The sequence below is a fragment of the Anguilla anguilla genome, chromosome 8 (assembly GCF_013347855.1).
Source record: "Anguilla anguilla isolate fAngAng1 chromosome 8, fAngAng1.pri, whole genome shotgun sequence".
Taxonomy (NCBI): Eukaryota; Metazoa; Chordata; class Actinopteri; order Anguilliformes; family Anguillidae; genus Anguilla; species Anguilla anguilla.
The window spans coordinates 38727500-38751045 of record NC_049208.1 but is presented as its reverse complement, the minus strand read 5'-3'; the positions used below and the strand labels follow the sequence as shown (position 1 = coordinate 38751045).

The 23546-nt window shown below is 42.9% G+C and overlaps 1 protein-coding gene across 5 annotated transcripts; it reads right to left on the bottom strand.

Annotated features, from left to right (window-relative positions):
* Positions 1–2525: 2525 nt before the first annotated feature.
* sgce (sarcoglycan, epsilon) lies at positions 2526–20151 on the bottom strand. Of its 5 annotated transcripts, XM_035428848.1 has the most exons (13): positions 19860–20151; positions 19140–19244; positions 13528–13650; positions 12527–12684; positions 11576–11648; positions 10752–10950; positions 7839–8001; positions 6547–6761; positions 5283–5309; positions 4556–4744; positions 3602–3645; positions 3234–3271; positions 2526–2852 (listed from the first exon to the last, which is right to left on the bottom strand). In XM_035428848.1, exons 1-13 carry the CDS (start codon positions 19894–19896, stop codon positions 2802–2804), a joined length of 1422 nt encoding a protein of 473 aa, XP_035284739.1. In that variant the 5' UTR covers positions 19897–20151; the 3' UTR covers positions 2526–2801. The 5 variants fall into 5 exon arrangements, with proteins under 5 accessions (XP_035284739.1, XP_035284742.1, XP_035284740.1 ...); XM_035428851.1 differs by lacking the exon at positions 19140–19244; XM_035428849.1 differs by lacking the exon at positions 5283–5309 and having other exon boundaries at positions 19860–20150.
* Between the last annotated feature and the right edge of the window lie 3395 nt (positions 20152–23546).

Genomic DNA, 23546 nt, shown 5'->3' with positions numbered 1-23546 from the left:
TATACCCACAGTCAAACATAGCAGTGTGATGGTGTGGGGATGCTTTGCTGCCTTGGGACTTGGGCGACTTGCCATTATTGAAGGAACCATGAATTCTCTGTACAAGAAAATTCTTGAGTAGAAATATCCGGTCATCTGTTCCTGGGCTGAAGCTGATGAATAATTGGGTGATGCAGCAAGACAATGATCCATATCACAAAAAAAAGTCCACATCTGAATGGCTGGAAAGAAATAAAATTTTGGAGTGGCCTAGTCAAAGTCCTGACAAATAGGCTGTTGCAGGAACTGAAACTAGCAGTTCATGCTGAAAAACCTACCTAAAAAAAACCCAATTTTCAGAATTGAAGTGGTTCTGCAAAAAAGAGTCAGCCAAAGTTCCTCCACATCGATGTGAAATACTGATATCAAACTGTAGGAAGTATTTGGTTGCAGTTATTGCTGCTAGAAGTGCAAGCAGTTATTAAGTTTAAGGGCGCAATTACTTTTTCACATTAGTGAAATGGGTGTTTGAAAACATTTTTCATTAAAGAAATGAAACGTGTTTTGTGTTTACTCAGGTTCCCTTTGTCTAATATATTTTGTCTAAAGATCTGAAACCATTCAGTGTGACAAATAAGCAATAATGGAAATAGAGAAAATCAGGAAGGGGTTAAATACTTTGTCATGATGCTGTATTTGTTCCTGTATTTGTTTCCTTTGTGGTCAGAGGATGTATATTTATACTGATGAAGATCCTGTTAGGGAAATCAAAGTATGGAAGCTAGCCAAACCCTTTACTGCAGCAAGCAAATAGACGTCTTCATTATGTGTGAATTTCATTATTTATTTCTTCTTTCTAACTATATCAGTTATATCACGGTCTCCAGCTAGAGGTAGTCTTTATATAAGGGAGGTGCGAAGCCTGTTATAGGGTGGAGGGTTGGAGACACCCCAATAGGATGCTTTCACATAATAGTATGAAGGCATTGTTTTGTATTGAAATGATCTCCACATACACTGTAAAGAACTTCCCTCAAGACACCACAGCTGTACGCTCCTTTCTTCAGTCACTCAAAAAGCCTGAGCCCACCCACCACTTAGACCTCTATGTACATGACATGTGCCAAATGCCATTGCGCCTAGGGCTGCTTTCTTCATGAAATGGGACCCAAACTCCACATCATATCTAAAGCAAAGCAATGAAGATCTACCTCAGCCATGCCTACTGGTATAATTAACTATTATGGCTGTGAGGAAGTGCTTTCATATTCATGGGAGTAAATGGTGGCCATGAACTAGAACTACATTTCCAAAAGTATATGGACACCTGAACATCACACTCGTGCATATGTACTTGTTGATCATCTCATTCCAAAGCCATGGTCATTAATATGGAGTTGGACCCCCCTCTGCTGCTGTAACAACCTTCAATCTTCTGAGAAGGGTTTCTAGTAGATCTTGGATCATGGCTGTGGGGATTTGCTTCCACACAGCAACAAGAGCATTAGTGAGGTTGGGCACTGATGTTGGGCGTAAGACCTGGCTCACAGTCGGCATTCCAATTCATCCCAAAGGTGTTTGATGGGGTTGAGGTCAGGGCTCTGTGCAGGCCAGTCTGTTTCTTCCCCACCAAATTCCGCAAACCATTTCTTTATGGACCTTGCTTTGTGCAGGAGCATTGTCATGCTGAAACAGAAAAGAGCCTCCCCAAAACTGTTGCCTCAAAGTTGGAAGTGCACAGTTCTCTAGAATGTCATTGTATGCTGTAACATTAAGATTTCCCTTGACTGGGACTAAGGGGCCTTACCCAAACCATGAAAAACTGCCCCAGGCCATTATTCCTCCTCCACCAAAACTGTAGTGAGTGTTGCAACTGAGGAAATGATGTTTACACGCTATATGATTCAACGTATTTTACGCAATACACACTTCCCATTCTGTGAACTTGTGTGGCCTACCACTTTGCGGCTGAGCTGTTGTTGCTCCAATGCATTTCCACTTCACAATGACAGCATTTACAGGGGGCAGCTCTAGCAAGGCAGAGATTTAACAGACTGATGTGAGACGTGGCATCCTACGACAGTGCCACGTTGAAAGTCACTGAGCTCTTCAGTACGGCCCATCCTACTGCCAAAGTTTGTCAATGGAGATTACATAACTGTATGCTTGATTTTATGCACCCGTTAGCAATGGGTGTGGCTGAAATAGCTGAAACCACTATGTAAATAAATGGGTAAAGGAAGTGTACTTCCCTTTGACAAAAATAACCTTGTATTCACAGATCCACTGATAGTTTATGGTTAGGCAAAACAGAATCTCTGGACAATGGACATTTAGGTGATATGAAATAACAATCAATGAACTTAGGTGACAGTTACCAAATGTGTTTCTACATGAGAGACTGACTACCAAGATGGCTGTTCTAAGGACAGAAGCAGCACAATAGGTTTGTGAAAATGCAGCCCAGTAGTAAAAATATTGTTTATTTAGTTGAGATTTGCAAGGTCAAAGTGTTAGAAGTTCAAGGAAATGCACTGTCCAAGACATTTAATAATAAACAGCAATTTTATTCATCCACATCGTATTCCGTTAACAAATATGGTTTATGTTTTACACAAAATATTAAAAATATCAGTCCATGTGTCAATACTTTGTTGATGCAAACTGTAGTGTTGATGGATCTCTCCGCATTTCCACAGCAATGCAGCACCATAGGCAAGCTGCACAAGGACATTACAGCATTTTATGCATTTACTGTCGAAGCATGCACCTTCGCACAGACACAACGTTTATACAAAAAGGTTAAACTGTGTGGTTTTACATTACAAATCCAGTGCTTCAGCCACCTTCCGCTCTTCAGGAATACCATTTACCTAAAATGGACAGAAGAGGAGAAACGGACACACAGCTGACATGTGGCATGAACAGTTCCAACTGTGGAATTTTCATAGTGTTGCGCTGGAAAAACGGGAGGTAAAACACTTATAGGAGGTATATGTTCAGTACATATATTAAATTCCAAATGCACCTTTTTTATTTAGTAAGACATTTGAGGTAGAGAAACTTTTCCATTTTATTTCATAAATTTTGATGAGTGGATGTCTTACATGGGCTATTGAACGAAATTATCAATCATGATAATCACAAATACGCATAAAATATTTACTACAAAATTCAGTTTCAGTTGCCCAATGTCAACCAGAGTGGAATGAACAGCTGACAAACATGGATTGTAAAAAGCATGTTATACTTGCCTCCAGCCTTCGAAATGTTGACATACAATAATTATCTCCTTTGTTAGCAGTAAACAAATGAACAAGGTGGTGAGTTAGGAAATGCTCACAGGGACTGACTGAATATATTTCAGTTCATGGACACATACACTAGGGGGCGCCTTACTTCAGGAAGACCATTGAACCTGACCAGAATATGAGGGTGAGTTTCAGTATGTGTAATGCAAATAAATCACAAAGCTAAACATACACTCATTGGTGTTATAGGCTGCAGAAAATATGTGAGGTTCAGGACAATCTGTGACATCAATGGCATTTCGTCTTAAGTGAGAAAATTTCTTTGTGTTAAAATATTTCAAAATATGTGTGAAATAAATGATTGTACTGACCAGGAGGCTGCTGCTGTGGAATCTGCATCTGGTTTTGCAAATTTCTGTGGAAAAAAATTCAGTATTGCATCTTATTTTTCAAGAGAGGACTGCCAAGTCATTCAAAATTCCCTGACACCATAAGGGAGACAAGTCCTGAGAGTTTCCAGGAAAAAAACCCTACATTTTCATTCACACATCTCCCGATTTTCAGAATGTTTCCATTTTTAGTTACACCTCTTTCCCTACTCTGAAAGTTTCCCCTTTTTTCATAGTTACCCCCGGTCACCATTCTGCTACAGACAGTTTTTGGTCACCAGAACATAAAATGGGGCGTGAACTCCAAATTTGCCTTCCGCACACAGAACTTTCATTTTCCGGAACTGGAGTGTTTTGCATGTGAGCTTTTCCAGGCACATCACAATACGCAACCAGACAGCACTGTGAAATGATGAACATTTACTTCACACCTGTCATCCCTTTCAAAAACGCTTTACAATGAAAATGGTGAACGGGGTACCCACCAATGTGTAGCACCCTCCTAGATGAAGCACGGCAGCCATTTTGAGCCAGAACATTACATCACATTACATTAAAGGTATTTAGCAGACACTCTTATCCAGAGCGATTTAGCATTTACACTGCATCCATTTATAGAGCTGGAAAAACACTGAAGCACTGCAGGTTAAGTACCTTGCTCAAGGTAGTGTCCTAGCTGCGACGAACCTGTGAGCTTCAGGTTACATGACCAGCTCCTTACCCATTATACTACACTGCCACCCCAGAACTTTCAGCACACATTACACATAAGCTGGAGGTGGATGGGGAAAAGGTTCTTTCATTGGTTTATTTTATCCAGTGTAACTGGGGGATGATCAGACGGACAGGCGGAGAGGCAGATTGGGAATGAGGTCGGGGGGGTGGGGGATGGCATGCGACTCAGCGCTCCGACCACCACGGGATGGCACGACTCACGTTTGCGTCTGCATCAGGGGCATGCTGGTGGTCTCGTAGCTGTCCGGGTGAATGGGGGGCACCACCTCCCCGCTCACGGGGTGGAAGACGGGCAGCGTGGACAGGGGCCAGGAGATCTCCCGGTTCTTGGACATGCTCCTGAGCTCCTTGGTGGACTTCTGAATGGAACTGTGGTGGACGAGCTGGATGCTGGAGGAAGAGAAGACCACACCAACCCAATTCTGAGCGCCCTCTCAAAAACTTCTCTTCTGTTTACTAATTCCTTTTTTTTGTTTACACAGTTCCAGCCTTTTACCAAACAGATGAACACACTAAAGAGCTTGTTTTTCTTTTCTTTTTTTCCCTCTCCTTTATATAAGACCAACAACGACCTGGTCCACTCTGGTGTCCAGACCCGTCCCCTCTCTCCTTCGCGGCTAACGCACCTGGCCCGGTTTTGCCCTCGCTGGCTACTCTCGACGCACAGACACTGGGCTACCTTTCAACTCCCTATTCTGAGCAGCCTCTCACACAATGGAGTGGAAAACAACAGAAATGAGTGGATGTATGGCCCGGACGTATGGAGAGATGACACCATGAGGGAGAATCGGAGACTTAAAACAGGGAAAAGCAAAATGAAAAACAAAAGGATAAACTGGGAGAGAAAGTTAACCTATCGAAAGGAAAAATAAAAAAAACAAACCAATAAACCAAAAACAAAAAAGGGCACAGGAAAGAAGACACTTACTCTGGTGTTTGCATGTTTCTTTTTTCCCTAGAAACAAAACAAAATTAATGAATTAAATACTAATATTAATAGTTAAGACAACCACACACAAGCTAATGGAGAGCATGTCAGGCTGATGGTCGATGGGGGGCGGGGCTGACAGGACATAGGGCCTTTTCCCAGTCTCAGTCGGTCAGACGGAGGAGGGGCCAACAACCGCTCACAAACGAGGAAGACCATGATGACGGTGACCATGGTGATGAAGATGGTGACGGTGACTGGAACATTGGAGAAGCTGAGAAAATTAGAAATAAAAATCTTGCGCGAAACGAATTCATGTGTGAAAGGATGGAAAACAGAACAAAAATGTGTGGTGATGAGACGCTGCTTTTCTTTCTTTTTCTTTTTTGAAAGTTATTTTTCTACTTTCATCCAAGCTAAAGGCTAGACTTATTCAGCAGTTTGTACTATGAGGCCACTTGTGTAAAACTGCAAGGGGACTGGGGATTCCAAATCCCAAATGTTTTAAACTCCCAGATGCCTATCTTCATAATACATTGGTAAATCTCACGCTTCGTAATCCTGTTAATTGATCAAGGTCATTCTGCACAGACATATTCAGCCCAAGCTTGTTTTCTCTGTATGGTCATAATGATGGGATGTTTGTGTATTATAATGCATTGTGCGTGCTCATTTGTGGGTGAGTTCACATCCCATTGTGATATCTGCGAGTGTGTGTGTGTATGTGTGTGTGTGTGAGAGCACGTGTGGTGAGTCAGGATCTGCGTGTACATGTGCACGTGTGTTGTCAGCTTCAACTTTTGAGTGTTTAGTGTGTGCGTGTGTGCGCATGTGTGTGCACGTGTCTGTGTGTGTGTGCAGTAGTATGTGTATGTGTAAGTGTGCTTGTGTGTGTGTAGTTGTGTGTGTGTGTGTAGTGCATGCATGTGTGTGTGTGTGTGTGTGTGTGTAGTAGTATGTGTATGTGTGTGTGTGTGTAGTGCATGCGTGTGTGTGTAGTAGTAGTATGCGTATGTGTGAGTGTGCTTGTGTGTGTGTAGTTGTGTGTGTGGGTGTGTGTGTGTGTAGTGCACGCATGTGTGTGTGTGTGTAGTAGTATGTGTATGTGTGTGTGTGTGTAGTGCATGCGTGTGTGCGCGTGTGTAGTAGTATGCGTATGTGTGAGTGCGCTTGTGTGTGTGTAGTGCATGTGTGTGTGTGTGTGTGTGTGTGTAGTGCATGCGTGTGTTCTGTGAAGCCTTTAGGACGGTAGCTGCACACTTACACCCCTTCACGCCGACAGCACATGGAATAACCAAGGATGATGAAAAGGACCAGGGCTACGGCGGAGGGCACAGCCAGCGTGATCAGGAAGTCAGCAAAATAGTCCCTACTTTTCAGCGACTCCGAGGGGGGGTTGTACTCGCCAATGTCCGGCAGCACCCCCGGGCCCATTGGACTCCTCTCTGGGACCACAGGGGCCACTCGCTTTATGTCCACCTGAGCACAGCGAGGGAGAGGCACACTGCTAGTGCATCACACACTTCATATCCACCAGCATCCATATTTGCTGTAACAGCCTGTTATTACAGCACATATTATTTTTAATGACCTTAATGATGACGTTTACAATATTCTGTTAAACATATTACTGAGTTAAAAAACATATTTTAAGAATAATTACATTATACTGAAGGTATATCTTTTGAAACGTTGTACTGCATTTCGGTGTAAACTGTCACAGATACTTTTCCATTTAAATGTGAATTAAATGCTTTTATGCGTTCCCTTCCCTACTCCATAATCAGTTTACTCTCCCCTCATTCTGGCCTCAGCAGCCATTTTGAATGAAAGTTGGCCACTGATCCAAGACTAGTGCACAAACGGAATATCTACACCCTCCATCCATGAGTATCTACACCCTCTGTCCATGAGTATCTACACCCTCTGTACATGAGTATCTGCACCCTCCCTCCTTGAGTATCTACACCTTCTCTCACTGAGTATCTACACCCTCCCTCACTGAGCATCTATACCTTCCCTCCTTGAGTATCTACACCCTCCATCCATGAGTATCTACACCCTCCCTCCTTGAGTACCTACACCTTCTCTCACTGAGTATCTACACCCTCCCTCACTGAGCATCTATACCCTCCCTCCATGAGTATCTACACCTTCTCTCTTTCAGAGCATCTACACGTTCCCTCCCTCAGCATCTACACCCTCTCTCACTGAGTATCTACACCCTCCCTCCCTGAGTATCTATACCCTCCCTCCCTGAGTATCTATACCCTCTCTCCCTGAGTATCTACACCCTCCCCTCATTGAGTACCTACACCCTCCCTCACTGAGCATCTACACCCTCTCTCACTGAGTATCTACACCCTCCCTCCCTGAGTATCTATGCCCTCACTCCCTGAGTATCTATACCCTCACTCCCTGAGTACCTACACCCTCCCTCCCTGAGTATCTACACCCTCACTCCCTGAGTATCTATACCCTCCCTCCCTGAGTATCTACACCCTGAGGTATGAAATTCTGAAGAAAAAGCATTTTAGTCACAGAGAAAAGCCTCACCAGGGAGATCTTGCACCAGTCGATGTGAAACTGTGCCCGGAACTTCTTGTCGCAGGTGATGACTGGCTCCATCTCCTGACTGCAACGCAGCTGATTTTGAGGCGACTCCACCTCCCGGAGGCAGGAGGAGAAAGGCACATCTGCGCCCACCATCACATACACCCTGCAGAGACAGAGTATATCACTTTATTCCTCTATTAAAACACCCTGCAGAGACAGAGAATATCACTTTATTCCTCTATTCCAAACACCCTGCAGAAGGAAAATATCACTTTATTCCTCTATTAAAACACCCTGCAGAGACAGAGAATATCACTTTATTCCTCTATTCCAAACACCCTGCAGAAGGAAAATATCACTTTATTCCTCTATTAAAACACCCTATAGAGAGAGAATATCACTTTATTCCTCTATTAAAACACCCTGAAGAGACAGAATATCACTGTATTCCTCTATTAAAACACCCTGCAGAGAGAGAATATCACTTTATTCTGTTATACAATTCACATCATGAAGCAGACTGAAAGCAACCCACTGGTCATACCAATATTCATGATATAACATAGGTTCGAGTTCCATGCTGCGTCATTGAAAACACTCTGCAGGAACAGTGAATATAAGTCTATTCTATTCCACTATTCTAAATGCCCTGCAGGCTGCAGACTATTTTTAAAAATTCTATTGTACTATTCTGAATGCCCTGAAGGACAGCGAGTAACATTCTATCCCGTTGCACTGTTCTGAGAACTCATGCCAGGAGAGAGAACGCCATTCTGTTCTATTGCAATATTACAAACTTACTGCTGGGGTCAGGGAAGCTGTGAAGAACACAATAGACAGCTTGTATGCACTATTCCACCAGATCGGGACTGGTATACAACACTTTTCCAAGATGGGTACAACAGTACAAGTGATCTATGCCCATGCCTTCACTTGTACAATGTGCAATTGTGCCACGATGGCCATAAATGTTGCTCTAGATAAGACCAGCCACCAAATGAAAACATATTTCTACGTACATGCATTCAGCTACATTAGTCCAGGGCAGGGGCAAGACGAAAGGGGCTGCTGGGTAGCTCACTCGGTAAAAGCGCTACTTGCAGCGCATAACTGAACACCGCGGTTGGGCTGTGGCCAGCTGCCTGGCAGGGGCGGTGCACAATTGGCTTTGTGTCGCCCAAAGGATATGGGAGGGCTTCAGGCAGCGGGGATAGCAGTGTTCATTGCTTGAGCGACCTCTGTTGGCCGGGCACCAGTGGTTTGCTCTTTGCTCATACGTATGATTGGGTCTCCTTCGCCCCTGCACTGCACATGCACGGCTTGTGGTGCGGTGTGATAAGAAGCAGCCGGCTGGCATGTCACGTTTCCTAGGAGACCACCAAGGTGTCTTCACTCTCCCGAGCCGGCAGCAGGGGGCGTATTTGAGCATGTTTGTAAAACTTGGACAGTCCAAATTAGGATTGGAGATCCCAAATTTTTTGTTAAAAAGGAAAGGAAAAAAACACATCTGGCAACCAAACAAACACCACCGCAGGAACATTTGTGCCCAACCCTACACTTTAGACACACTTGCACAATTTCAGTGGCCTATGGCTGCCCAAGTCACGCCAGGCTGCAAAATCATCCTAAAGCTGCTTATCTCAGTGATGGCGAGGGATTTGGAAACTCTGCAACAGCTGGGGGCAAACAATACGACCGCGGGAGGCCGGCCGCCCAACGAGCGAGCCGCACGAACCAGCGGCAGAGACAGCCGACTGGGGCGGGAACGAGCACGCCGCTCCGAAAAGACCCGCCTTCGCGTCGCGCCGCGCCTGTCAGCGATAAAAAAAACCACGGGAGTCAATATTTCATGAAGTGTTTACTTAACGCACAATGGGACGTCCCCGCAATGACAGCGCTCGTTCTCCCTGGCTCGCCGCTGCCGTACGCCGTCGTTTTACAAGGTTGCGTCGGGCTGGTTCTGAGAGGAAATAAAACGCACGAGAGGTCCGGCCGGCCGAACGCGGCATTCGTTTAAACCGCTCTGCAGGGGCCGCCGGCCTGGCGCGGACTTTACGCTTCACTTAAGACTGCCTTCAGTTTAATCCCAGGCTACACACTGGGCACGCTGATGTGCAGTGTCTGGGAACACTCCGAGTTCATGTTTAGGTGAAGTGAAGATGCCGGGGTAATTCACTTTAGTACTGTCTCGGCTTACTGCAATGCAGCTGTGCACTACAGTACAGCAGCAGAATGCTGCACAGGCACAAGAGCAGAGCAGTTAGTCTATAGTCTTAGTCTTAAGCGCAGTACTGCACACTCCGTGTTCTGCTGTAATCTGTCTCTATTAAATAGGGGAAAAAAACATTATTTGGTGCCCCGTGGGGCAGGTGGATGGCTGACCCTGTTCAGCCCCTGTGTGTTCGAGCGTGTGAATGGGCTCCACGCTGGACCATGCCAGCGCCTAACGCCGCTGACAGTCCGCAGCGCAGCGGCGCATAATTGGCTGTGGCGTCCCCGAGGGAAGGAGGGATTACCGTCGGCGGAAAGCCCGGGTCTCACACACCTGCGACCCCCCCATACCCCCCTCGCCCCGGCTAATCGGACACCCAGGGTCTGCCCGCACAAGCTATAAACAAACTGTCCTCCTCTGATTCAATGTGTGTTTGAGCTATACGGGTGGGCTGTGGAGTGGTAACAGAAGCAGCGGAAAGTATTACTGAGTATTACTTGTGTCTGTTTCTCCTGAACTGACAGAGATATACCATATATGTACATCACAGTGGTTAAGCGATAATAAGCTATGGCTGATGGCCTCAGGGAGCTGGACTACCAGGTCTGCTCTGATTTGAGTAGTACAGTACCCATTCTCCAGTGGGCCCTTGGGTCTCACTAACCAGCCGTCATGTCTGAGGGTAGCACAGTGTCACTCACCCCTCTTTCAGGTCATTGATTGGCAGGGGGACGCGACCACCCCGGTCCAGAGCCGACGTGATGTTGATGGCGTTGAGCCGCTCCGGCTGCCACACGTTCTTCACCGCGCCCAGGAAGTCACCCAACACCTCGCTGGCCAGCATCTCCTCCACGTTCATGTTTTTAATGAAGAACTCCGCCTGGTACTGCAAGGGGAAGTCTGCAACGGGGGGAGGGGTGGGAGTTTGTAATGACGAGCCCTGGGAATGCCTAGCCGTCGGCTAGAAGCGTGCACAGACTTCCTAAAACTGATCTGGAATCAGTGACAGCACCCAAGCTCCTCAACTGCCAAAGCTGCCTTAGTTCTGATGTGCGACATCAGAAGTGACCTCACTGTGACACCAGGGGACGCTTTGGCAGTTTGGAGAGATTCCCCCCCCCCCCCATACTGAACAGCTACTCAAGCCAGCAATTCAGGTATTGCTCAGAAATTCAAGGTGTGATATTGAGGGAGGGTCATAGGGCTAGATCTTTTCTCTTTAACGTTACCTACCCAGGCACTGACCCTTCATTCAATTATTTTTTATGCTTCACGTTATATGCAGGCAGAAGAGCAGTCTTATTCTGGTTAGCAAAAAAGCAATTCAGCCTGTATCACGCAACATAAAAAATAATTGATCATGTTTCTGCCAAATATTAAGCAGCAAAACACTTCAAATTGTTCTATATTCAGTTCATGCTCGTTACTTCTAAGCTCCTGTGAGTAACATGCAGCTCACAGCATGAGGAATTCAGAAGGTTGTTTTTTTAAAGCTTTCTCACAGCGGGCTTTCCTGGCACCGTACCTTCAGTAGACATGATGTTAATGATCAAGTTGTGCCTGGCCGTTTCAAACGTACGTCTGTTATAGGCGGTAATCTGCAACACACAAGGGTGAAAGTTTAAGCCCCGATCAGCACAGCTTATACGGGAGGCTTGTCTGTATCGGACGCAAACATATAGGACTGAGCGGAGAGCGGGCGAATCAGAAACTGGGGCAAGTCTAGCATGTCCCTCGTGTGAGCTGAGCACCAGCAGCGAGAGACAGCTGGACACAGAGCAAGGCACAGGAATCTATGGTGTTTAGTGTTACCAAAACTCACAGATTACATCATCAGGGGAACATTAATGCTCAACGGCTGTGCGACCATTCCAAATTCCAAATGTGCCAAATTCCAAGACAGATATTTCCTTTCAAATTTAAAACTACTTAAAAACAGAAACACAATCTTTTACAAAAATTCAAATATTTTTGATTAATTAAAAAAAAATTAATTAGAAAATCTACTGAAGCAGGCAAAGCTTTTAAAGACCTGAAATTATACATCATAAAACACAAGCACTATGATCAAAAAGGTTGTAAGGAGGAATGAGCTCATTTTCACTTCTAATTATTTATCGCTGAAGCACAAAGAACTATCAGTGATACAAGAAATTTTCAAGCTTTTCAAATGCCTCATTAAAAATCTTGTAGCACAGTTTAACCGTCAGACATTTCTGAAGAAAAATCCCACCTGAGCACTCTAACCAGTGAACAGTGCTAAAATGTGACTAAATTCAGTCTGAATTTTCACAGTACACAGGACCTAAACAGCTCCAGTATAATGAATTATGTAAAAAGCATAAACCAACAGAAAATAGAACTCCTGCAAGCGCCTTGAGCAAAAGCACTTTGAAGGTCTTTCGGGACCTGTCGTAATTAATGGCTGCGATGCGAACGCAGTTTGGGGTGGGGTCAGGGGGGCTCTGTCCCCTACCTCGACGACCGTCGGCCTGCCTACGTGTTCCCAGGGCGGGGACCCGTAAAGCACGCCGTCGCTGTGCGGAGTTCTCTGGATGTAGCGGAGCCACCCAGGCCGGTCCGGGTAGCCCATCAAATTGGTGTTGAACGTGATGGGGTCGTTGCTGGCGTCACCTGCATTGGCCATTACAGCGACATGAAGAAATATCAGAGCGCTCTGTTTATCTAATCTTTAAATCATAAAATAGGTCACTGCCCGAGCCTCTACAAGCGCTGCATTTCACAGCAGGTAGCATGAATCATTTCGCGAATTATCTCCCCGTCCCAGTAAAATGTCCACCTGACAACACAGTGAGATTTATACAAGTTGTAACTTGTGTGCAGGGGACTGTCATTGACCTCACAATTTATTTGCTTACCAGACATCTTCATTCAGGCTGAATTACACAGCTTGCATTTTAAAAGTTAGCAATTTAAAAAGCTAGAGACGCTTACTGGAGTAATCTAAGTTAGGCACCTTGTAACCACAAGTGTCACAACCCAGAATTTAAACCTGCAATCTTCTGGTGACAATGGTCTACTGCCCCAAACCACAACTTCACACTGCCACAAGGCACAACTCATCTCAAGTCAATGAGCAGTTGTGCAGAGTCAATTATTCTTGAATTATACACTGGAGATTCAGCAAATCTAGGTGCATTTAACTTTGCCACTGGTCAACACCTTCTGTTTCAGTAAGTGTTGGTCTGGACAAATCTCACCTGAGCTGGCTGGCAAAATTTATACTGAGTTTGTCAGGGATCACACACGTTAAAACTGCCGATTGTCAAAATGGCTGAGCTGAATAGAGCTGAGTTGAGCCTGGAGTCTTCTTCACTTGGACTATGTGCAGAGGCACATGGCAAATGACTGTAAATCTGGCCATTATTAGGCTGACTTTACACTTTAAGAGTTCCCCACAGTGCTTAGTAAAAATAGTAAAAGCACCTTGAAAGAATCTAGATTTACAACACATACCTGGCTTTGGGTAGGGAGGAAACTCTCCTTTGAAATACTCCCTTTCAAGCACGTGGACGAAAAGTACTCCCGCAGATGGGTAGACGTTGCGGTCCGCGTGGGATCTGGACAGGATAGTGACCACTGTGGTAGTGAAACGAACAGAGAGAGAATCAAAACCTGCTTGGTGAACACATCCTAACTGTGAGCATACAGTACACACAGTTGCTTAAAGCAGATTTTGGGGCCCCCTAGTGTTTGATTATTTTCTGTTTTTTTTATTAATTTGGTACCCAATATGGAGCCCAATGTGGAATAGCCAACTGTCTGCAACCACAGAGCGGTTCTCCTCTGAAACGCATGGTATCGCCAGTCTGCAGCTGAGCTCTCATAGAGTGGAGTCAGAGGAAGACCTTTCATATGCGGCTTTAACATGCAGTCCACAGGCGATGAAATGTAAACCCCTACCCGAATGAACCCTCCCATACCCTGGGCGACACAATCTTGTGCGTCTGGCACGGTCCGGATTTGATCTGAGACCGCGGAGCTCATCCTCGCACCACAGCGTGGTGCTTCAGCTGAACGAGCCACCCAGCAGCCCTGTGCTTGATTTTCACAATGTATGGGAGCGTACAAAAAAAAACATTGTCTTACCAACAAATCTGCTTTAGCCCAGTGTGTGGGTTTGCTCACAGAGGGGTCATTATGTCAGAAATACGCGGCATTCCGCGTTGAGCGGATGACAGCCGCGAAACGCCACAGGACTGGGAGCCCCGGCCCAGCGGCCGCATTCCAGAGGCTGAAGTTCCTCCCCTGCTCACGTGCTAGCCCCATTATGACTGCGCTCTCTGTTTTTACTCCGCTTGCACTGCGCTTACAGAACCTTTATTCGGGAAAGCTTTCCATTGTCAACGCTAGCACTTAGATGGATGACATGACACAGGGCAAGGACCGCTACATGCCATTAGTCTCTCTGAAAGAGAACTGAAACTCATAATTGAAACTCACTTGACTCCATTAAGTTTTCTGTTTCCCCAAGTCGTTCAGATTTTAATTGATGTAAGCCTGAGTAATAAGCCATTGCCGCGGCTCCAGCGCTGATGCCTCGAGACCTTTTCAAAATGCATCACATTTAGCCGAGCCCTACAAAGCTTCACAAACTGTTACTTGTTACTGCCTTCTTAAGGTTACATCAGAAGCAATACCAAAGGATACACACAAATGCACAGCATTCAACATTTCTGAGAGGTTAGTGCACAGATGCATTAAAACAAGGGCACACACAATGCTTCCTACAAAGAGGCAGTTTCAAATACTCATTTGAAGAGTAGGTCTCTCTGGGATTGTAAACAGCGTAATGAAGGCTCAAAGGCACGCAGGGTTGAGTTCCTGACCGAGTTCTGGGCCAGATGGGCCTGTTCTCTTCTTTAATGAAATCATTTCGGTTAGGATCAGTGAGCTGCAGCTAATCCAGGGAGCACGACTACTGTACAGCGTGGGACCTGCACTCAAAGCTTACTTAAAATGGCCAAGAACAGGCATCTTCTGGCACGCATCTATGGGAAATGTAGTTTTGGACTTTGTTACCAGGGGAATACCGTATTTTGTCCTTAGGTTATGATCAAAACAGAGGTAAATTTAAGCTACATTAAACGGCTTTTCACATTCTGGCCTGGAGTCTTGCCGGTAACGTTAAACACGCTGACGTAAGCACACTGTGTTTATAAGCCTTGTTTGTGAGGACAAAATTACATTTTCACACGAGAGTTATCTAAGCTGAATAAGTCCTCTTTTATCCTTGTCTATCAGATGTTTGATTCATTGTGAACGGTGCACTATGAAATCATTGTAAATGCAAACAATAACTCCTTTCTGTAGCAAACCTGATACATCTGATGATACTCAGAGCTTGGTAATGGTACCTCTGTGTAGGATTTCTTTGTTCTCAATTCACTTCACCCAATTTAGAATCAGCAGTTGTGCTTCTTAAAATGCCACAGCGCCACCCACACAAACACAATAAGCGCCACGGCTATGTGCGTGTGCACTTCTCTGATGCACTAGCCTAGGACCCAGTGGCAAGTTACAGGCCACGCTATATTACAGGAGAGCTAGCGTCGAACGGACTGTTGAGAAGTAGCCTATGAGTATCTAATGTATCATTGGGTGGAGCTAATGCAGCTACAACACAAGGAATCCTGACTGACATATACCCACCGTACTCCTGGGTGGAGAAAAAAAATCTCACATAATAGCGGGACATCTAATAACAGTCCAGGCTGGAACTAGTGATGTTTAGGCTACAGTACCCCGCCCTTTAGTGACGAATACAGTTGGGAACCATTTAACCACTTACTGCAAAGGGCAACAAAAATTGTTTTCTAAACTTGTTTTCTAAACATCATTGTGCAACACATACTGAAATGTTTACTTCTCAGTGGGAAAAAGATCTATTAAAATCTCATATCAAAACCAAGCATAGCCTGGGTTTCCTATAGAACTAGAACTACTACATGAATATGTGCCATATCCTTAAGCTCATTTTTTTAAATCTCAAAAACAATTTACTAACCCCCACCCTTTTTCTAGCCCCATTTGGAATACCTAATCATAACTGTGGGCCTATCCCATCTCTGCAAAGTCCTCCGTCCTCGGCTAATTTGAAAGTACACGCACAGCTGTGTGCATCCTCTAAAATGAGTGCAGCCAGCCGCCACATCCCTCATTCACATAATGAAACTGAGGTGTGCAGCTAACGCGCAGGACATCTGTGCTACTGATGCTGCTGGCAGAGGAGGACTGAAGGCACTCCACCGTAAGCTAGACCACAAGAGCTGATCTTGAGCTGATTGTGAACTGATCTTGAGCTGATCTTGAGCAATGAGGTAGGGAACCCTGAGAGCTTGAATGCCTCCACCACGGGCGCTTCACTGCCCCAGGAAAAACCACCTCGGCTGGGTACATCAATCAGGAGCCCTTCTGTATCTGCAGAGCAGAGCAGGTGGTGCCAGTCATTTCTTGGAGGGCTGTGTACATGCTGAAATTTAGTCCAGCATATTCCCCAAGCTGAAATAGTCCTATCAATTAGGCAGCCCATATGTCTACACCATAAAATAAATATCATCAAATATTTCCAAAGCAGAAGGTACAAGTACCCTATAACCTTAGACTGCGATGTAGCATTCACATTTCAGGAGAGACTGATTAAACCACACGGTATTTCATTAAAAATTTAAACTGGGGAAAGACTGTAGTGCAGTCTGTACTCAGCCAACTCTAAAACGCAATTTCTGGCCAGGGTTCAATACTAGAGCCCCAGGACCAGTAGATGTGTAACAATCTGATAACATAAAAAATCCAACGCCATATTTCACCAAAGGTAAGACATCCCTTTCGACATACGCTGCTTTCTTCCCAAGTGCAGCACTGAAAATTCTACTGAAACAGGCGTTGTTATGGTAACACACACCTGCAGTGGTTTTGACATTGGAAGAAGGATGCTTATGTTGAAAAGAACATCATACCTACAGTGAAACAGGGTGGTGGACCTTTAATAATATCATGTTGCATCGTATCATCTAGTCATGTGGCTCTCATGAAGGTCAATGGAATTGTGAACTCAGGGACAAGTGCACAAGACATTCTGGCCAAATATCTGGCACCCCCCTGCTCAAACAGATCTTTTAGCAAGACAATGATCCAAAGTAAAACTGAAAATCAAACAAGAAATGGTTAACTGACCACAAAATGACTGTTTTGCAATGGCCATCTCACTCTCCAGACTTGAGAATTTGTTATTTGAAATGCAGTCAGCAGTCTAGAAGTGCAGATTAAATGATCTGACGGATCTAGAAAGATTCTGCATGCAGAAATGGTTCCCTATATATATTTGCCAGTATCATAAATCACTACTGAAGACAGCTGAGTGATGTTATCCTGAAAGTTCTGAAAACGGGTGTGAATAAATATACTCAACATATCTTTTTGAAAGAAAAAAAAACGTCTTTGAATAACGATATTAGTATAAACAAATATTATTTTACATTTTATGAGCATACAATACAGCTCATTAGTTATGTAGCCTAGTTTATTTTACTCATATTACACACATTTGTTTTTTTATATTTATGAAGGATGTGAATCATTTTTAAGGGCATTAGATCAAAAGTGAGTGACTTTAGTTTTCTGAAACTTGTGTAATGTAAGGGAGGTATCACACACCAGTTCAATAGCTAAGCAGGAAAATACCTTCTCAGAACTGCTTGTGCCTAGCTGTCAGCACACAAAGATGTCTCCAAGTGATTAAAAACTTTTAATATATTATCCATTAAAGGTTAATGCTAAACTCCACAAGGGGCTAATCAAGTAGACTGGTCACATGTCTTCCTCTGCCATGTTTACTGCACCTAACAGCAGTCAAGCAGTACAAATGGATAGGAGGTATTGTACTCATTTACAGATTGTGGTTACAAATACGATATTTTTGCTAATACGATAACGCTATGAATCTTGTTGTTTAAAGGAAGTCGTCAAATGGCCGCAGGCCCGTTTAAGTCAGCTTGTGTGCTCTCCGACAGAACACTCATGAATTGCAGTCAGTGGCCTTTGGCCTCACTGTTAAAAAATGCTCTCTCCTTGAAGTGAACTTTCCAGTCAGTGCACAGGCAGTAGTGACCATGGCAGGGCAACAGGCAGCTCAGACCAGGTGGCTCAAGAAACACCTCCTGGTCTCCATCTACAACAGCACACCAGACTGCGGTAAATAACTCTGATAAACTCTTAACTCATCCATGGCATGGAATGGCAGGTAAAATGTTAGCCTTTCTTAAGGTCTTTGGGATCAGTGATCACGACATTGTGTTGCTTGGTTTAACATAGGTTATATAACCAGCATTAAAGAGAGGACATTTTCAATTACGTGTCAGCTACGTCTGATCTGCACTTCAAATGCCATGAATGAGTCATATCTTGATGAGTCAATGGTGTTTTTTGCTGAAAAACAATCAAGCTAAATTACATAAATCAAATCTGATGATATTTGAAACTGTGTCTGGTAAGGACAAACAACTTAAAGGGTGGAACTTTAAGGCATCACTTTTCACATTTCAAAATTACATAGTATAAAGTAAATTATGCAGGACACCTCTCTCTGTCCTATATGAAGAGTAAACACACACACACACACACACACACACACACACACATATATATATATATATATATATATATATATATTGTTAAGAAAGATGTCTTTTGAGGGCAGCCATTTGAAGAGTTGTGTATGTTTTATAAATTCAGGCCAAACACACCTAAAACACACCAGGACACCACACAGGCCACACAGGCTATATATCATTGCAATTCCAGCTGAGTTGCAATTACCCGTGTGTGTATGTGCGCGCTTATGTGTGTGAGAGAGAGAAAGAGAAAGAGAGAGAACTTGAATTCCCTGGTTCTAAAACACAAAACGTAGCTTCATTATTCTGGAAGCAAATCAGTAAATCAAGGGACAAGGATTAATTGGGTGCGACAGTGCGTTTTGCTTGCAGCTTGAGTTACATACAAGAAGGAGCTGGGCACTGGCGGCTTCACTTTGTTAAAGACGGGTTAGGTGGCCACCAGTGAACACTCACCATTACTCACAGCAGATGATCTCTGATTATGGTCGAAATAACGCTGGATTTGGCTTCTCCAAAACATATCGTCATGTTTAGCAACACCAGAACGCAGTAAATAAGCTTTCGTTTCAACATGAAAACAAAAAATTATTCAAGTGTTAGCTACTGCATTCCACCACTGTGATCTGCATTATTATTCCCAGCGTAATATTACCACCGGTACTGAATTGTGCCTCTATAACCAGCAAAGGAACCTTCCATTTTAAGAAACATCAGCATCTTTTGTCATGCAGCATTGACTAATCTTACTGTTTCTGTCATAAAATGTTACTCCAAAATATCAAAACTGTAGGCCGTGATTCTAATGACTGTTATCAGGGCGCGGTGATTACCGTTACCAGAATGTAGCTAATTACAGGAGACAAAATGTTTCTTACAAGGAGACTAACGTTAGCTAAAAGAAACATTCCAAGAGCTGTAGCTAGCTACAGCTAACGATAGAGGCGTAATATAAATCTAAATGTTCACGAGTACATTTAACAGTGCACGTTAACGGGATACGCGTATTTTTTCTGCAATGTGATTTAGCTAGCTACCATTACTGTCTCGTAATAACGAGCGTTCTGGCAGCGACCAACCTAGAGAGCTGAAAGCTAGCATTTAATAGCTAGCTGCCAGCTAATAGAAGCAAAACATCACAGATCGTGTGAATTTCCGTTCGAAATCAATACATACCAGCCGTAAGCCATACAAGAAGGCCTAAAGAGTCCATGGCGCATTTATGTAATCAGGTGAATTTTTACATTTAAGGCAATATCTAATTAATCGCAGGCGATCACTGCAGTTTGACAGCTTCATGCATCCCCTTGTTAAATTCCTCCCACCCTCTTTCCCAGCGCATTGTGGGAGCTGAATGCGCTCTGGTAGGTTGGAACATCTGGCACAGATGTTGGAAAATAAGATGCCATCATTGCCATGCTATGGGAACTGAAGATGTCTAGTCCAGTGCATGGTGCGCGCACATGGGACACCTCCTATATATCGGCTTAATTCGTAATCTAAAATCATTTAGTTCCACCTATTAATTAAACCGAATGCTTCGACCACACAGACAAACACTGCAAAGACTTTTCCTATTTAGTCAAATATAGGCTATTTTTGTCTTAGATCTGTCATTTGTCCGAACAGTTTTGCGTCATAAGTGAAAAAAATGTTTAACATACCACCTACAATAGGACTTTTTTCTCTGAGTTACAGAATTAGGTTTATAGCCATTCAGCCCTGCCAACACACTAATCGAACAATCATCATAATCACCCTTTCAAAACCCCAATGCATGAATCAGCGCATTATTTTATTAATAGGACTCAAGCTGAATGTTCTTTCTAAAGCTATCGTCAAATCAGTCTATTTTTATGGAAATATCCCGTGACTGTCCTGGGATTCTCTTGGAGTGTGCGGAACTCTTGCTTTTAATAGTGTCGTTTTTCTTTATCTCCTTGCAAAATGAAATTCAAGCAGGCATATTAGCCTACAAACAGAAACATTTTGCTTAGATCTCCCGTCAATAGTGTGAATAGTCCCCCTGAGATGGTAAATATTTGAAGGACGATATCTATGTTAAAGCAGCCTTAATCTTTCCTTATGATGAATAGAATACAATATAGAATTGAATCAACCACAGAGTTATAGAAGAGCAATGCATTTGGAATTACACATTTTTTAGCTCTGAGACTGGCTACATCAGCGATTATGTTTCAATTTTATAAACACATTTGTGTAAGTTTACCTATCCAGTGGGCGTCAACTGGCTGTACTAAAGTGTCTAAGATATGCTGAATAAATATTTGACATTAGCTTCTTATTAAATTTTGGTCTCATACAATAATATACATAATATATATATAAAACCACAATGATTGCTAAAGCAAAAATAACAAAAACAAGAGGCAAACAAAATAAACTTATTTAAGTCTGCATTTTTAATCCAGTGTACACAGGAAAAAATGAAGGACTAATTGCCACAAGCTGTGAAGAATTAAAAGTATGAGACAGCACTGCAACACTGGTATAGGTTCATTCTTGATACAATGTGAAGAAATTCATTTTCGCTGCTCAGCTCAGCTGAACAGTTATTATTAATTAATCTTTGTTTTGATCCAAAATGTGTATTTATTTATTTATTTATTTATCTATTTATTTTATTTTATTTTATTTTATTTATTTATTTGTTTTATTTTTGCTGCTTCTAGTGATTGTATGCAGTGAAATCTGAGTGTTTTCAAAGATCCCTTCCCCCAGCTCATATACCACAGGACCATAAAGAGGTCAGTGTGATAAAGACCATTAAAATCCTTTTAACCTCCTATGGTGCAGTGGAATGGACAGATGGCTGGGTCCACTTTGCTCATTGACAATGCAGCCCAACTAGATGACCATGACTCAAAAATCTGCGTAGTGTTTCCCTTTGTCAGTGAAAGTTCATTTTCTGATGGAAGGAAAGTCGTATTCTGGCACTGTGAAGTTTATCTTGTTCCTGGATGTCACAAGCATTTGACTATACAGGTATCCTGAATTCACGAGATTGCATGTCTTGGTGTGTTGCAAAGTGAACAGCTACACAGCTAAAAGTCCAGTGTTAATTAAACTTTAACAGTGTTAATTCATCTCGAACAGATAACATTTGGCCCCAAATGTTATCTGCTAAAGTTGAATAAGCACTGTTACAGTTGAATTATCACTAGACATTTTACTGTGTGCCTACTCTTTATTTATTATTTTTTATTCTTGTTCTTGTCGAATTTAGATGAAATATTCCTGTAGGAGTAAATTCGCCACACTGTCTTCATTTTCTGCTCTGGAGAGAAGCAGGTCTTTTTTGTAAGATTATTTTTAGGTTGCTTAGCAACATCATCAGACTGTAGGTTGTAGTGAAGTGGGGAAGCAGTCACATATCATACAATATATGGGGATTCCGCATTCACAGAATCTTTGCAGAAAAAAAAAAAACAATGCAAATATTGTGTGCGGATGTCATACTCATTGTGAAATATGCACAAGATGGAATGTTCCCATTTCAGTCACTGTATGGGAAGTGAAATGTAAACAGAATTTTTAACCTCTCAATCTGTTTGAGTTATACGCTAGCCGCATATTATCTCAATAGCCTACATTATTCTAACTACTTCACCAGCTCCTACCCCAAAGCTGAACTAATTTTGGGTCTCACAAATGTGCCCCCAGTATAATCCTTCTCCAGTGTAATCCTATATGTTTTAATCTTTTTAGCAGTGTATTTTTTTAACAATATTTTTTCAATGCTGCTGCCATTGTAGAAGCTTACCCCACTGGCTGAGAAGGAGCAAACCCATTACACTTGTTTGACAAAGCTTTCTTTCAGACCCGACTATGTCACATGCCTCCTTCAGCGTTCCATGTTTTAACTAAGGTTTCCAACATTCCACTTTTTTTATGGAGCATTTTCATAGAACAGTCCCATTTTATTGGTCTCACATTATCTTCAAAGAGATCCACATGGAACACATTTAGCTATGTATTTAATTATGTTACATGGTGTATACCAGACCCATATTAGCCTTGATCTAGGATTGAACTTCACGTTGGTTAAGTATCTTGTTGTAATGTATAATTTTTATTTTCAGCCCAGGTCGAAGCACCGTGTTTGAGTAAATAACCATTATCTGATGAAAACGAATACTTTCAGCTAACCGTTAAATGCATTTTAAACTGTTCTAAACATTTTACATCATACTGGAAACGTAGCCTATTTTATGTAAAAGCAAACTATTTGTCCTGTGTCCTGGATTAGAGCACATGAGTAGGCAACAACACAACCTTGAAGTCCCTGCATTTCTAGTCATGGTGTAGCCTAATACTGTAACTATTTTTTAAAGCATACACTATAGATGCAGGTATAGCATGTTATTAAATTAAATTCTAAATCGCAGACGTAGGTTATTTGCAAGATGTGCTCTGCCACTACGCTGCATTGAAAAAAATTAAAACAGCGTTGGTTAATTTTACATTGGTAAACAGTTAAATTAATATAGAATATTTGCAAACAGCTCACGTTATGCTCAGTACATATATATTTTAATTTTGCAACATATTTAGTCCAGCTAAATTATTGTGCTGTTATTATTCTAGACTGCAGTTCGTTAGAACATCTCCGTGCAGATTTATGGAACAAACCATTGGTAAGCAGAAGGTATAACACCTGTCACGCGTCTGTAAATATTTGGGGCGATGATTATTTTTAAAAGCAAACAATATGAATTTTTCAAACTAAATAATAGTCGTAGATAATATTTACCGGAATCTATTACCATGTTTATTCCACTGAAAAATACAGAATGTTACATTTTACTGACACCCCTATTGTGCGGGTGGCCGTGTCAACAA